Source organism: Mustelus asterias, chromosome 27, assembly GCF_964213995.1.
Source record: "Mustelus asterias chromosome 27, sMusAst1.hap1.1, whole genome shotgun sequence".
NCBI lineage: Eukaryota > Metazoa > Chordata > Chondrichthyes > Carcharhiniformes > Triakidae > Mustelus > Mustelus asterias.
The window spans coordinates 37,606,053-37,622,820 of NC_135827.1; the positions used below are offsets into that span (position 1 = coordinate 37,606,053).

General features: G+C 42.0%; 1 protein-coding gene across 3 annotated transcripts in view; it reads right to left on the reverse strand.

Annotated features, from left to right (window-relative positions):
- Positions 1-16,768, reverse strand: part of ube4a (ubiquitination factor E4A (UFD2 homolog, yeast)) — a 52,895-nt gene that overhangs the window by 30,081 nt on the left and 6,046 nt on the right. For all 3 annotated transcript variants that reach the window (XM_078199049.1, XM_078199051.1, XM_078199050.1), the window contains exons 2-7: positions 13,703-13,864; positions 9,919-10,101; positions 8,459-8,571; positions 4,694-4,846; positions 4,399-4,558; positions 3,198-3,400 (exon numbers count right to left, since the gene is read on the reverse strand). In XM_078199049.1, the coding sequence (XP_078055175.1) occupies positions 3,198-3,400; positions 4,399-4,558; positions 4,694-4,846; positions 8,459-8,571; positions 9,919-10,101; positions 13,703-13,826 (936 nt within the window). In that variant the 5' untranslated portion in view covers positions 13,827-13,864. The remainder of the gene's footprint in view (positions 1-3,197; positions 3,401-4,398; positions 4,559-4,693; positions 4,847-8,458; positions 8,572-9,918; positions 10,102-13,702; positions 13,865-16,768) is intronic.

The window sequence follows — 16,768 nt, forward strand, 5'->3', positions numbered from 1 at the left end:
TGGTTAGCACACGATGGGGTCATTTTCAAACCAGGCTCCCACTACCAATGGCACAAAATAAAATTACACTTGAAGTCAGCTGTTATAGAGTCATAGAGCTTTACGGCATGGAAACAGGCCCTTCGGCCCAACTTGTCCATGCCGCCCTTTTTTAAAAACCCCCTAATCTAATCCCAATTGCCCGCATTTGGCTCATATCCCTCTATACCCATCTTATCCATGTAACTATCTAAATGTTTTTTAAAAGACAAAATTGTACCCGCCTCTACTACTACCTCTGGCAACTCATTCCAGACACTCACCATCCTCTGTGAAAAAATTGCCCCTCTGGACACTTTTGTATCTCTCCCCTTAAACCTATGTCCTCTAGTTTTAGACTCCCCTACCTTTGGGAAAAGATATTGACTATCTAGCTGATCTGTGCCCCTCATTATTTTATAGACCTCTATAAGGTCACCCCTCAGCCTCCTACGCTCCAGAGAAAAAAGTTCCAGTCTATCCAGCCTCTCCTTATAACTCAAACCATCAAGTCCCGGTAGCATCCTAGTAAATCTTTTCTGCACTCTTTCTAGTTTAATAATATCCTTTCTATAATAGGGTGACCAGAATTGCACACAGTATTCCAAGTGTGGCCTTATCAATGTCTTGTACAACTTCAACAAGACGTCCCAACTCCTGCATTCAATGTTCTGACCAATGAAACCAAGCATGCCGAATGCCTTCTTCACCACTCTGTACACCTGTGACTCCACTTTCAAGGAGCTATGAACATGTACCCCTAGATCTCTTTGTTCTGTAACTCTCCCCAACGCCCTACCATCCAAGGGGCTGCTGCCCTGCGGATCCAGAACTGGCTTGCCCAAAGAAGGCAGAGAGTGGGTATAGATGGGTCTTTTTCTAAATGGAGGCTGGTCACCAGTGGTGTGCCCCAGGGATCTGTTCTGGGACCCTTGCTGTTTGTCATTTTCATAAATGACCTGGATGAGGAAGTGGAGGGATGGGTTGGTAAGTTTGCCGACGACACGAAGGTTGGTGAGGTTGTGGATAGTCTGGAGGGATGTCAGAAGTTACAGAGGGACATAGATAGGATACAAGACTGGGCAGAGAAGTAGCAGATGGACTTCAACCCAGATAAATGCGTAGTGGTCCATTTTGGCAGGCCAAATGGGATGAAGGAGTACAATATAAAGGGAAAGACTCTTAGTACTGTAGAGGATCAGAAGGACCTTGGGGTCCGGGTCCATAGGACTCTAAAATCGGCCCCGCAGGTGGAGGAGGTGGTTAAGAAGGCGTATGGTGTGCTGGCCTTTATCAATCGAGGGATTGAGTTTAGGAGTTTAGGTGGCACGGTAGCACAGTGGTTAGCACTGCTGCTTCACAGCTCCAGGGACCTGGGTTCGATTCCCGGCTTGGGTCACTGTCTGTGTGGAGTTTGCACATTCTCCTCGTGTCTGCGTGGGTTTCCTCCGGGTGCTCCGGTTTCCTCCCACAGTCCAAAGATGTGCGGGTTAGGTTGATTGGCCAAGCTAAAATTGCCCTTAGTGTCCTGGGATGCGTAGGTTAGAGGGATTAGTGGGTAAATATGTAGGGATATGGGGGTAGGGCCTGGGTGGGATTGTGGTCGGTGCAGACTCGATGGGCCGAATGGCCTCTTTCTGCACTGTAGGGTTTCTAAGATTTCTAAGTCCGGGGATAATGATGCAGCTATACAAGACCCTCGTCAGACCCCACTTGGAGTACTGTGTTCAGTTCTGGTCACCTCATTACAGGAAGGATGTGGAAAAGATTGAAAGGATGCAGAGGAGATTTACAAGGATGTTGCCTGGATTGAGTGGCATGCCTTATGAGGATAGGCTGAGGGAGCTCGGTCTTTTCTCCTTGGAGAGGCGTAGGATGAGAGGAGACCGAATAGAGGTATATAAGATGTTGAGAGGCATAGATCGGGTGGACTCTCTGAGGCTTTTTCCCAGGGTGGAAATGGCTGCTACGAGAGGACACAGGTTTAAGGTGCTGGGGGGTAGGTACAGGGGAAATGTTAGGGGGAAGTTTTTCCACACAGAGGGTGGTGGGCGAGTGGAATCGGCTGCCGTCAGTGGTGGTGGAGGCAAACTCAATCGGGTCGTTTAAGAGACTCCTGGATGAGTACATGGGACTTAATAGGATGGAGGGTTATAGGTAGGCCTAAAAGGTAGGGATATGTTCGGCACAACTTGTGGGGCCGAAGGGCCTGTTTTGTGCTGTAGTTTTTCTATGTTTCTATTAACTGAGTAAGTCTTGCCCTGGTTCAATCTACCAAAATTGAACCAGGGCAGGTTACCAAAGCTGTTAGGAGTTGTTTACTGACGGCAGTACAGAGGGAATGTTTTCTATGCTCACTAAATGTCACAGTTTATTAGGATTAAACACAAGAGCAGCCACTCTATTGGCTGTGCTCAGATTTTGAGTTTAGATTTGAAACCATTGTCATCTCGCTAACTTCAACCAGCTTATTTCTGAAGGTTTTACCTACAGTAGTAGCGTAGGTAGGAGTGTTCAATAGCAATACAAGCAGCATAGGACATTGGCAGAAGAAACTAAGAATTTTTCTGCAGAGATGAAGACCTCACACCACAATGCATGGCTCCCATTGTCTCGTGACTATCTTTCTCAACAAGGCGGGAGTTGAAGAGATGAAGTAATTGAGGAAGTGTCCCTTTGGAGTAGAGCTGGTTCCAAGATGATCCACTGGGTGACAGGAGATTGAAACCAAGTTGACCCTCAGTTGATCTGAAACCTGGTCAAGTTGGCCCTCGTTATGCAGCACATCGCTGACAACTGTTAAATCAAACTGGGTCAGCAATGGGATTTGAGTTGGTGTAGATCATTCAGGGGCCAGCCCCTGTTCTAGAAAACTCTTCAAGCAAATGACTAACTGGGAAGGGGGTGCATCAGAAATCTTACAAATGTTCTGTACTGATAAAGGTAGAGTTCAGTTAGGTAAAGTCAAGTAGTCTTCTTAAAGACACTTAACAGTCCTCAAACTTGGTAACCTGTCTACGCTTTATGGGCTTTGCCAAGTAGAGTGACACACATACAAACTGTACTATCAGAAGCTGGGTTTGGATGGATTTCCACACAAGGCAGATACCAAGTCAATCAGGAAGAAACACCTCAGCAGCTGACCATACAAATTAGAGAAGCGTTTAGAAATTTCTTACCTGTGCCAGCTCAGGCTGGCGGGTGACATAAAGGAGAATGTCCAGGTAACCATACAGCATTATGTGGCAAAGGTCCAACTCCTTGATGCGCCGCAATAAAATGTCCAGCACTGGAAACATGACTTCATTGAATGTCCGGACCTCTTCATCTGACTTTAAGGTAGCTATCACATCATCCATAAACTCGGTAACATCTTCAAACTCTGTATAAGTAACGGAAAGATCACACTGTCTACCTCATAGAAGATATAAAATACAGTAAATGATAAACGAAAGTAAACGATAAATCCAGGTGAGTAGGATATGACCACAGTTTTTTTATTGGCAAAGACATTCTTGGCATTGATAGCAAAACTTTACTTCATACAAAACGTGATTTGCACATGGAATAACTTCAGGATAGGATAGAGGCAACAGCTCTGGATTTATAAAATAACTTGAATTGGTCATGGGAGAGGAGAGAAACTGTTGCTTCATTTTGTGTCGATGGGGTCAAAGGTCTTCCTCATCCTTATCTTACTGTGATCTTTAAAGTATTACTTGGTCAGGTTTAAATGGCATCAAATTGCCAATGTGACAGCTAAATTATATTGTGAGCATAGGGTTCAAAGAGGAACCTACTCACTCACTTTGGCAATGCAAGTTGTTTGGCTGGAATTCTGCCCAGAACAATTTCAACAAAATGCCACCATTGTTTAGGTCCATGCAAAGTTCAGGTTGCCCAGATATTCACACTTAGAAACAGAGAAGCTTACAGCAGAATGCAAACTCCTTTTAGAACTAGCCAAAACCAAATCACTACCATGCTTTCTCACATAGACTTGCACCTTCCTTAGTCTTAAATATCAAGATTGCAATGGTTGATATATCAACCACTCATTGTAGCAAAGCATTGTGTCATCCAACAATCTACTGCATAAAGTAATTTATTACTTACTACGGATTCAATTAAAACGACCAATCCTGGAGTATATCATTCAACCATTAGATCACTGCTGATCATTTCAAAAAATGCTTCATTGGCTGTGAAGCACCTTGGGATACTGTCCTAAAGTTGTGAGAGGCGCTGTACTGAAATATCTTACTTCAAAACGCACAAACATAGCCTTTTCCCGCTGATACACGCTACATAATTCGGGTTTATTCAGTATATTGCAAACAAATGTGCTAGTGCAAAGAGAAAATTGAATTATTTACTTACCTGGTCCACTTACTCCTTCAAGAAGCAGATCAATTACTTGTTCATAGACATTCTGATTGATGTAGATCTCGGGTGTCAGGAGGACCGTGCACGTGTTGGACACAGTCAGGACCTTACAACGAAGTGCATAAGTCAACAGGTTTTCCGGGACCTTTGTAATCTGTTGAGAAAATGTATTTCATGAATTATAGAAGGAAGTCAAGCTTTCAGAGGCAGCAGGAGAGGATGAAGGGAGAGAATGGACAATAGAATGATCAACCGGAAGATCTATTTGGGCAATGTTAGATGTACATACCTCTTCTTTTACTCTTCGAAAACAAGCAAATAGGTATCTAACAACATCCTTCTCTCCAGCATCTCGATCGGCAGACGTATTAATAACATTCCCTGATGTCATGCAGATCAAGCGAGTCCCAGGTTCTGGAAGCAGCATCCGAGTGAACAAAGCCTATTAAAAAAGAGCCTAAGGTTCATCATCAGTGATTTCATCAGTGCATTCAGACCCCAAGCTGAGTGCACAATTCCAAGTCCAAAATCGTTCCTCATTCATTCCCACTGTTTTGAATTCCCTAACCACAGGTTAAGGAAAAATGCTGATCCAAGTGCACGGTATTGCTCAATACACAACATGTTAAATATAGTCTGAACAGGTGCTGTCAGTAGACAGGCAGCTGAACTGTATATGCCAACTAAAGAACATTTTATGCTATAACCAGGACTCCACACGTTGTAGCTTCCAAAAAAAAAAGCCAACTTGCAAGTTTCTGCGCCAGTGCCTAGCTAACCACTCATTTACTTCAATTAAAAGGAAAAGTACAACTTGAAACCAAGTATAAAACAAACCTTTGTTCTTCCATTTTAAGCTTCTCAAAGGCAAATAAGGATGGGCAATCAACACTTGCCTTGCTAGCAATGACCACATCCCATGAATAAATAAAAAGTTTTTTAAAAAATACTTTGTTTTTACATAGTGCCTGCTCTCAGCTCACAAAACATTTCAGAACAAGACTTGGGTCAAATGGATCATAAAGTTCCTGAAACAGCTAATGGTGGAACAAAACCTGTTAAAAATTAAACAGTACTTTAGAGTTCACCATCACTGGCTTCAGATAAATGCATCAGGCCTCTGATCAGGTCACAAAATTGTTCTATTTTTGAATTTCAGGGCGTGAATTTCTCGATTCAAAATCTAAATACGTATAAGCATAAAATGCATTTCAAGCAGCTTTTTTCTAAAAGGAATTCAATTTTGAGAGGCGCCATGGTACTTGCAGACGCAGGATGGCTGCCAATTGTCAAATTATTGATGTGAAAACATAATTTAACAAAACAGAGTTATGAAGCGCACATTTATGGAAACTGCAAATCTGCATTACAATAAGCTTTTGAGACAGCTGAGGGAGAAAAGTAGCTTATCCAGCAACTAGCTGTCACTTACAAAAAAATGGTGGGCAAATAAGTTGCCACTGTCCGTCTGCCTCTCAGACCAAGGAGGAAATCAAGCCCAGACTGACGAGATACAATACTTCATCAGCCCTTGGCACTATTGGGTCCATTTTGCACTGCAGGAGGCCACAAATTAGCTCTTAGTCCACAAATTAGCACTACTTTCTTGGGAGAAACACAGGCTCAGCTGGATATAGAATCAGAGAATGGGTTACAGCACAGGAGGCAGCTATTCAGCCTGGTGTGCCTCTGTTGGCTCTCTCATTTGGCTCCATCGCCCTGCCCTTCTCCTGGAGCCTGAAAATGGTTTCTCATCGGATAATTATCCAATTCTCTTTTGAAGGTCCCGACTGAGTCTGCCTCCATCACAATCTCAGGCAATGCATTCCAGGTCCTAGCCACACGCTGTATAAAAGAGGTTTTTCCTCTTGTCAATGCTTCTTTTGCCAATTGCCTTAAACTGGTGTCTTCTGGTTCTCGATCTTTCTGCCAATTGGGTATGGTTTTCCCCATCTACTCCATCTGGATCCTTCATGAATTTAAACACCTCCATGAAAAGTCCTCTTCATCTTTTTTGCTCTATGGTTCTATGAACTGGAACCAGGGGATTTCTTCTGTCAGGCACAGTACAACAACTAGCTGATGGAGTTTAAAAAATACAGAATCAAAACAAGAAATGTACGCAACCTTCTTTAAAAAAAGGTGATAAAACTCTGGAAAAGGTTACCAGCAGGGGTGGTAGTAGAAAACAGCAGCAAGTTTTTAAAAAAGTAATAAAGGAACTCGCTGTTGATAAGGGGATACGGTATATCCGTTCCAGAATCTCAGTAAGGAACCGAATAGAAGGTGTGGAAGTGTAGGTTAAATACGTAGCCACATTTTCTTTTAGTAATTTCAGTCCTAGGTGAAGTCAACTATTGTAGTAGAGGCCAAGAATCAAACCAGGGACTTTGTTTTGTTAAAAAATACAACACTTAATACTGCTGTCTGATAGTCTCTCTCTCTGACTTATTAGGATACACTGCATAGTTTACATCGGGATTTCCCATTCTAAAACAGATACAACCCATTGGAGAATCTCTCAACCTTGACCATAATCGACCATAATTCTTGTAAAATGCTCCTAGCAATAAGAAATTATTTGGTGTCATTAAGGCTAATTCAACAAGCACAAGGTGGATGTGAACCATCGGGACACAATGGGCAGAACTTTACAAGATTTTTTCTGAGTGTCCAGCTAATGTGAAAACGGGAGTGTTGCTTATCTGTTTTTTGGGCGGTTTTCACTCCCAATTTTATGCACCTGGTCTTTGAAAATATGGGCTAGACTACTTCTGGCTGCTAAAGGCAGCGGGTGGGGCCCAATTCGCCAGACAGACCCCTACAATTGCGACTGAGCATGTGCGGAATCAGAGGTCTGCACATGCATATTAGCTCCCTCTACAGACTGGCTGGTGAATTAAGCCCAGCCCTCTGCCTGCAGCAGCTAGAAACAGTCTATACCATTTTTACAATAATTAAGTGCATAAGATTAGATGTGAAAACCCACCCAAAAAACAGATCAGGAACTCTCCCGTTTTCACGCTAGCTGGACACTTAGAACCAATCTCGTAAAATTCTGCCCAATTAATTAGTACATGAGCAATAATCTATACCTTCCTGTTGTCAACAATTTGTCCAGTTGAAGGATTCATAATGATACTCAAGTGGTTTTCATTTGGCCCCAAGTTTCTTGCCAAGGACTTGTTACTTGCAGGGTTCCACAGGCAATGGGTAAACTCTAATACTCAGTGAGATGCCAGTTGTCATGCGAGTGATAATTAGCAGACTACTTGCCCATGGAAAACTTCAAAGTTAAATCAGATTATGTGCTCAACTTGAATAGGTTGGGACTTTATTCCCTGGAGCGTAGAAGATTGAGGGGAGATTTGATAGAGGTGTATAAGATTTTGATGGGTATAGATAGAGTGAATGCGAGCAGGCTTTTTCCGCTGAGGCTAGGGGAGAAAAAAACCAGAGGGCATGGGTTAAGGGTGAAAGGAGAAAAGTTTAAAGGGAATATTAGGGGGGGCTTCTTCACGCAGAGAGTGGTGGGAGTGTGGAATGAGCTGCCGGATAAAGTGGTAAATGCGGGGTCACTTTTAACATTTAAGAAAAACTTGGACAGGTTCATGGATGAGAGGGGTGTGGAGGGATATGGTCCAAGTGCAGGTCAGTGGGACTAGGCATAAAATGGTTCGGCACAGACAAGAAGGGCCAAAAGGCCTGTTTCTGAGCTGCAATTTTCTATGGTTCTATGGTTCTATGGCTATCCCAGGGGCACAATGGCAAATCGCAGTGTACCGTCATTCAAAATTGACGGGCAAAAAAAGGCCAGCTGGTCCACCAAGCCTGCAACACAAAACATTTCATTCTTCACACAGCCAATATCAGTTAATCAAGTCCAGATGCTTAGGTGCTACAAGCCTATGCTCTTCTGGATTGTATGGCTTCATACTATATCACACAGAGTTGCAATTGTTTAGGGCACTGCATACTTAGAGAACAAGACGGAAATTAAAAATATACCTTCCACGCAATGAAAAGAACGTTAACAGTTTGAAAACATTAATACCTGTTCCACATTGCTCATGTCAAGCCAGTCCTGTCCATCCAGGTCAGTGGCCATATCCTCCAAGAAGACACAGCGTGGTGGAATCCCATTTCCTCCCTTCAGACTGGGGTCACCTAAAAACACACCATCCAAAGTACCTCAACATGAATTCATCAACAGTCTAAATTGAGCGATAGGCCTCAGATAATCTTCTTAGGTGAGCATTAGAGGTACAGTTTACGTGGAAAATGAGTGAAAGTAAGAAAAAGTAGGAAACAGTGGGTAGCAGGAACAGAACGTGAAACATTGCAGCAAATAACAAACAAGCATTTGCAGGATCTTAAAGGTAGAAGTGCAACAAGAAACGGCAACAGATTTCTCAAGACTTTGTTCAACTCATATTGTAAAGATAAATGAAATGCATTTTTTAAAGTTTGATTACTGCAGTTCCCCAATCTTCTAAGGAATCTTAAGAATTGCTATTTGAAGAAAAGGCCAAGGTTCATTTTGTTCATCTTCGACTATCGTGGTAGTCACATGATACAAAGATAGTTGAACTATTGACTAATCCTAGTCACCAATTATCATCAATTCGTCAACAACAGACCAGTCATGAGGTGAATGGTAGAGAACTCTGGCAAAGTCACCAGATTTACCCAAGCACCTACCCTGTCATGTCCAATTCTCTTAAAAAAAAAGAAACTATGTTCAAACTAAGCCATGAGATTAATTTACTATTCTAATACAGGGTCAATGACCTGACATATAAACAACATTTCTCTCTCCACAGGTGCTGCCTGACTTGCTGAGTATTTCCAACATTGCGTTTTTATTTTTGACTGACTTACGTACTGATTTCCACGACTGTTTTAACATTCCTGCAGCACAAGGTGCTCTTCCCAAATAAGTAATCTCGATGTCTGGTGTTATTAAGGATGCATTGCAACGGTCCTGAAGTAGGTGTTGACAGCAATAGTCAGCACATTGCCCAGGGACAAGGTGACAAACATAGATATAGAAATAAACTAACTAAGTGAACCAGTAAGCCAAAAGTCGGATCATAAGCTGGAGAATCAAGACAGTGAGGTAGTGGGAGAATTGCCACACAGTAATGCATTTAGTTTGGGCTTTAAGCTCATGAACCTCTCAATCTTCAAAGCACACTGGCCCCACCAGTTTTGCTTCCGCAACACAAAAGTATTCCCTAACTCAGCACTAAACGAGGAGTCTAATTTAGCAAGCATTCAAAACGGAGTGTGAAAAAATGGAAAATATAATTCCGATTGGAGTTAAGGCACACTGAAGGGGAAAGAGTGGAAGAGCTTTACTCTGCATTTAACCAACAACATAACTGGACTAAAACCGGTTGATATTGCCACTGCTGCGTGAAATTGAAATTGTTCCATTCTTCGGAATTAACACCCCTCACCTTGAGGAGCATAAAATTCATAAGAAAAATAATCCACTTGCTAGACACTCACTGTTGTCAAGTGTAATAAGGAAGATGCGCTGAAGCATGTGATTGATGTTGAGTTGTTCGCATATTTCCTTTTGAGAGCGAAATGCACGGTTGGCGTCAGTAATCGAGTCATTGTCAATGCTCTCAATACTACTGATGTCTGAATCTTCACTGTCATAAATTTCTTCTGCAGATATTGGACATTCTGAAGAGCAACACACAAAGAACAACATATGCAATCACATAAAGACTCAATGTGCACTGCAAGATAAATGTGCAGGGTTCAAATGACAATTTACACCTTTCCCAAGTTTGTCCCTACGCTGGACTGGCTGACTTTAGCCTTGGTAAATCTTTAAGTCTTGGCACTTTGGGTTGTGGAGGGGAAAATCAATCAAATTCCTACTCAACTGCTGTGCAGTGATCCCTTCCGGAACATATACATGTTGGACAATGATAGGATCATACTTCGCTGTAGTCTCAGACCAGAAGGGTTACATTCTTTGCCCTCCTACAAGTGTAAATTTGTTTCCCTTTAAAGAAATATTGCCCCTCCTGGCTACCAGTTACAATATTCAAACCTTAATTCTGCCTAAGGGAATGAATGATGTGGAGATGCCGGTGTTGGACTGGGGTAAACACAGTTTACCAAATAAACCTGTTGGACTTTAACCTGGTGTTGTTAAGCTTCTTACTAAGGGAATGAAGCCATTGTAGAGAGATGGGGCAAGCACTCGAAATGTGGCTGAGTGGTCTCCTACAGCCAGAGATGTCTCACCTCTAATTATTCGGTCCCACATGGATGGGTTTGCATATACAGATCATACATTTTATATAAACCATGAAATTTGAGCTAATTCTGATGGAGAGCCAAAAGTACTCCAAACATTAACTCTGCTTTCTCTGCTGACAGATGCTACGTTTTCCCAGTATCCTCTGTTCTTGTTTCAGATATACGTGTCAAGCCATGAAATCTCAGTATGATTCTCTACCCAATCCCAATTTGCCGGGGTTTTGCAAACACGTTGCCAACCCCTTTCATCCACCTTGTCCTTACTGCTCTCACTTGCATCACTTTTACTTTCTAAAATTCTTGTTTGCAAATCTCCTGTACCAACGGCAATTGCTCTCACAATCAACCAGAACATTGCCGTTGACTGCTCTTTCTGTCATGTCCCATAAACCTCATTTTTTATCAGATCACAATACAAGTACTTCACTGCATGCCACAGAATTTTGGGATTTCTTGGCAAATATTCCTCCTGGGCCTAACCAATCCTGAACTCTGATAATAATCAAACAAATAATAGCAGCATTAACTTTCTATAGTCAGTATCCCTCGCCATGTCCTCAAATAATTACTATTTTTTACCATCATACTTCAACAAATACAAAAGACATGGAACAATACCAAACTCCTGACAAAATCTGACTTTTGGGGAAAGGGGGTGCAGCTTTTTTGGGTAATTTATTTTCCACAATGGCGGCAAATCACCATCTCAAACATCGAACTGCTACTCTTCCCAAAAAAAAGCTGAAAGTCTTTGTCCTTTATCATAGCTTGCTGGAGGAACATATACAGCTTCTCTTACATCCTTCTACCACATAAAATATGTTTGCTATAAGGCACAGAAAGATCGTTTAGAAATGCCCTTATCAGGGCAAGGCCCCTCTCTCTTTCTCAGTTGTGTAAATACTTTTCACTCTAGGCACACTTCACATAAAATTCCACATGCCATCAGCATGAAAACTTTCAACTTTACTAGAATGTCACATACCCTCACCCGTCAATAAGCTAGGAGAAATATTTGGATTTCTCCAACAAATATAACTTCAGCTTTCAATGGCTGACTTGTAAACCAGAGACTAGGTTAGAATTTCACTTTTCCTTAATTTCGTTCATGGAACGTGGGTGTTGCTGGCATTTGTTGTCCAACCCTAATTGCCTGCGAATTGAGTGGCATGCTACATCATTTCAGAGGGTAGTTAAGAGTCAACTACATTTGCGTGTGTCTGTAGTCACATGTAGGTCAGATTGCATTAGTGAACATTAGTGAACAAGATGGGTTTTTATGACAATTGACAATGGTTCATGGTGATCAATACTGAGATTAGCTTTTCAATTTGAGATTAATGATTGGATTCACCCCCCCCCCCCTCCCCCTCCCACCCAGGTTGGTCTATCTAAAGCACAGCCTCTTCATCACTATATTGTAAATCACTGAAAATATATCTTCATACTTCAAGGCACATGAAGTTTCATTAAAGAGTTCATCTCACCTTCTCAAAGACAATTACAGGTGGGCAACAGATACTTAAAGTTTAAGTTGATTTATTATTGACACAAGCAAGCTCACATTAACACTGCAATTAAGTTACTGTGAAAATCCCCTAGTCGCCACACTCCAGTGCCTGTTCAGGTACACAGTGGGAGAATTTAGCATGGCCAATGCACCCAACCAGCACGTCTTTCTGACTGTGGGAGGAAACTGGAGCACCTGGAGGAAACCGACACAGACACGGGAGAACGTGCAAATTCTGCACAGAGACCCAAGCCGGGAATCGAACCGAGGTCCCTGACACTGTGAGGCAGCAGTGTTAACCACTGTGCCACCGTGCTGGCCTTGCCGGTGATGCTCACATCCCAAAATAAATTAGAGAATGGTGAGTTCCAGGAATGATTTTGAACATGAAATGCTGTTAACAATAGAGGATGTACACTTTAGCGTGTCCAAAGGCTCCTCCACCACCATCACATGAAACCACTCAGTTACTGGCTCCTCAGCTACTAAATCAATGGCAAAGCTTCCACAATAACCACATGTTCCAACTTTTGTTTCTTTGTCCAAGTTTATGTACACAACAATAGGGGATGTGAGAACAAGAGTTTGTCAACATTAGGAAGTTAAATTAAAACAATTAAAATGACAATCACTTAATGTGGGGAATGGGGTTGTGCTATTTAATGTCTTCTATCATCAATTTTACATTCAGAGCTGGAGCTGATGTATGTCTTTCCCATTGTTGAAAGTGTTCTCAAATGTAAAGTTTCATCCTAAACAATTGTAAATAAAGTATCTTCAACCTGACAGTGTTCGGATAAAGGATAACTAATTACACCACAAACACAGTAATGAGTCAAAATCCCAGTAGTGAAATATATATATTTTTAAATCGAGTAATTTTTGGGCTGGTAGCAGTGAAAGTAATTGTGAAAACTACCATAGAACAAATATGTTTACATAAATAAGTGGTTAGGATTTAGAATGCATTACTTGACAGGATAGTGCACACAAATTCAATAATAGCTTTCAGAAGGGAACTGGTTAAGTACTTGGAGGAGAAAAACAATTGTTTGGACACAGGGAAAAAGCAGGGGAAGAGGACTAACTGCACTGTTCTCTGAAAGTGCCAGTGCAGATTCAAAGGAGCAAAAACCTCCTTCGGTTTTGTGCCTGTTTATGATTTGATGAAAAAGAGAGAAACAGACCTCTGAAAACCACGGTTCAGATTTTAGACTTAAAAACAGATTAACAAAAGTTAAACCTCAATGCAGTCCTATTTAGAACATGTTGGAACCTCACCAAGTACTAGCAGTCACAAGAAACACTTTCACAGTACTTATCTAAAAAAGCAAGCCGCTATGCAACCTACTTGCTTCCTGCATTGTTAAAGTTCTATTCCTACTTTATGAATATACTGCACGGAGGCTAGCTAAGAAGACACTGGCGTTAGCAAGGCTTGCCGTCAATGATCTGCTCGTTACTGGCAAGCAGACAACCTCAGAAGCTCCGAAATATGCTTACCTGGTGGCCCTGTAGGAAGCTGCTGTTTCTGGACAGAAGCAAATTGTTTGGCGTCAGCCACAGAACTGAAGAGAGCTGCAAAGGGGTTGCTGGATATGTTATTGTTGTTCTCCTGGTCAGTCATTTCTCTTCAAAGCCCACTCCATTCAGCTCCAAATCAGGCTGGGAGGAAAGACAATACAAAATACAGATGAATCATCCACTCCTGCTAGACAGTGCTGACACTCAAAACTATTTCGACATGTCACAATATGTATACACAATTGCACAGTAAAACCCTAAATTGGGCAAATGCGCTTTCACTGAAGAGATTCTGACACTAAGTGAAACCCATTACAGGCAATCATGCACACTTCTCTGTTTTGAGTAAACAAGCTTTTGCTTAAACAACCTGCTTCTATCTAATCCATAACCATCTCTACCCACAGACAACAGGGAGCCAAAGGAAATACTCTGGGAAAAGTAGGAAATTCTTGGCCAATCAGTGGTGCTTTTCCCCCCGCCGCCCCCTCAGGCTTCCAGTCATTGACACATGGAACATAAAATCTGCCATGAACCAGTGTAATTGGACAGCCTTTTAGAAAGTACCCCTTTTATAATTTTACATGAAAAATATTATTAATCCATTGAAAAGTGGTAATTCAGTATGATTTTATTAATAGAGCAGAAACTAGATTTACCACAACAAAAAGAATTTTCAACCTAGCCCACCACCTGTGAGTGACCCAATTTTAAATAATTCCAATGACTTTAAGAAACGATGTGGAGATGCCGGCGTTGGACTGGGGTAAACACAGTAAGAAGTCTCACAACACCAGGTTAAAGTTCAACAGGTTTATTTGGTAGCAAAAGCCACACAAGCTTTCGGAGCGCTCGCTGCTCCTTCGAGCTCCCACTCACCTGACGAAGGAGCAGTGAGTGCTCCGAAAGCTAGTGGCTTTTGCTACTAAATAAACCTGTTGGACTTTAACCTGGTGTTGAGAGACTTCTGACCGTGTTTAAGAAACGATACAGAACCAATTACCGCATTGCTGTTTGTGGGAGTTTGCGGTGTTCAAATTGGCTGCCACATTTCCTACATTACAACAGTGACTAGACTGTGAATAATACTTCATTGGCTATAAAGCCCTTCAAAACATCAAATGGTCCTAAAAAGTGATATATAAATGCAAGTCTTTTTTTTTCAACCAGAGATCCTTGACGTTACACTCTGTCCTTTGTGTAAAGGACAGTCACTCTCACCTCACCAGTGGAATTCAGCTCTTTTGTCCACGTTTGGACCAAGGCAGTAATGGAACAGTGGTCCTGACTGAACTCATACTGAATAAGCTCTGCTCGAAGGCACTGACGATGACACCTTCCATCATTCTGATTGAAAGGAGACCAACGGGGTGGTGTTGGACCAGACTGGATTTGTCCTGCTTCTTGTGAACAGGATATATCTGGACAATTTTCTACTTTGTTGGCTGGATGCCAGAGTTGCGGCTGTACTGGAACAATGTGGCTAGGTACTCCAGAACAGGAGCACAAGTTTTCAGCATTACAGGCTATGTTGTCTCCTGCATTATAAAAATGACTACACATCAAAGCCTCTTAATTCTCTATAAAGTGTTTCTAAAGTCTGAAGTCGTAAGCCTATAAAGTCTAGAGTCATATAAGTCATTATAGAAATACAAGTCTTTCTTTCCAATAAAAATGCAGAATACCATTGTTACATAAGAACAGTGACATGTAGAAGAAATTAAAACAGAAAACCCTGGAAATACAGCAGATCTGTAGAGAGAAAGCGGACCATTATGCCATTAACACCACGATTAACACTCCCTTTGTCTTGCGTCCAAGATATTTCTGTCAATCTTTCCTGAACTTCCACCTATCCCTGGCCATCTACTCTGCTCCACTTCCCTCTCCAACTATATAATCCATCATATTTTTACCCCTTTTCAAGATTGAAGAGGAGTCGGATAGACTCGAAACGTTAACTCGGTTTCTCACTCCACAGGTGCTGCCAGACCTGCTTCATTTTTCCAGCATTTTCTGTTTTTATTTCAGATTTCCGGTATCTGCGGTTTGTTGCTTATATTTTAGTGGGCACCGAGAACCTCCTTTAAAGTACTCCCATATGTCAATCTCACCACCCCACCCACCCCCAAATAGAAAGATAGAAACTAGAAGCACAAATAGGCCATTCGGCCCTTCGAGCCTGCTCCGTCATTCATTGTCCATTAAATAAAATCTTATTGCCTGTGATATTTTATACTGGTTTCCTCAACTTTTGAACAACACTTGCAAATATTCAAAAACCAACTTTCGAAAAGAACATAAAAACTAAGTTTGAATTTCATGAAGAACGATGAAATTGATTTTTTTAAAATGCAATCATAGAAATCATAGAAACCCTACAGTGCAGAAATAGGCCATTCAGCCCATCGAGTCTGCACCGACCACAATCCCACCCAGGCCCTATCCCCATATCCCCACATATTTACCCGCTAATCCCTCTAACCTACGCATCCCGGGACACTAAGGGGCAATTTAGCATGGCCAATTAACCTAACCCGCACATCTTTGGACTGTGGGTGGAAACCGGAGCACCCGGAGGAAACCCACGCAGACACAGGAAGAATGTGCAAACTCCACACAGACAGTGACCCAAGCCGGGAATTGAACCCAGGTCCCTGGAGCTGTGAAGCAGCAGTGCTAACCACTGTGCTACCGTGCCGCCCCATGTTCTCACCTCTGCCACTAAGAGTGCGAATAAAAACTATTTTGATTTATTACTGTCACATGTATTGATACAGTGAAAAGTATTGTTTCTAGTGCACTATACAAAGCATACCGTACATTGAGAAGGAAACGAGAGAGTGCAGAATGTAGTGTTACAGTTATAGCTAGGGTGTAGAGAAAGATCAACTTAATGCAAGGTAGATCCATTCAAAAGCCTGGTGGCAGCAGGGAAGAAGCTGTTTTTGAGTCAGTTGGTACGTGTCCTCAGACTTTTGTATCTTTTGCCCGATGGAAGAAGGTGGAAGAGAGAATGTCCGGGATCCTTAATTACGCTAGCTG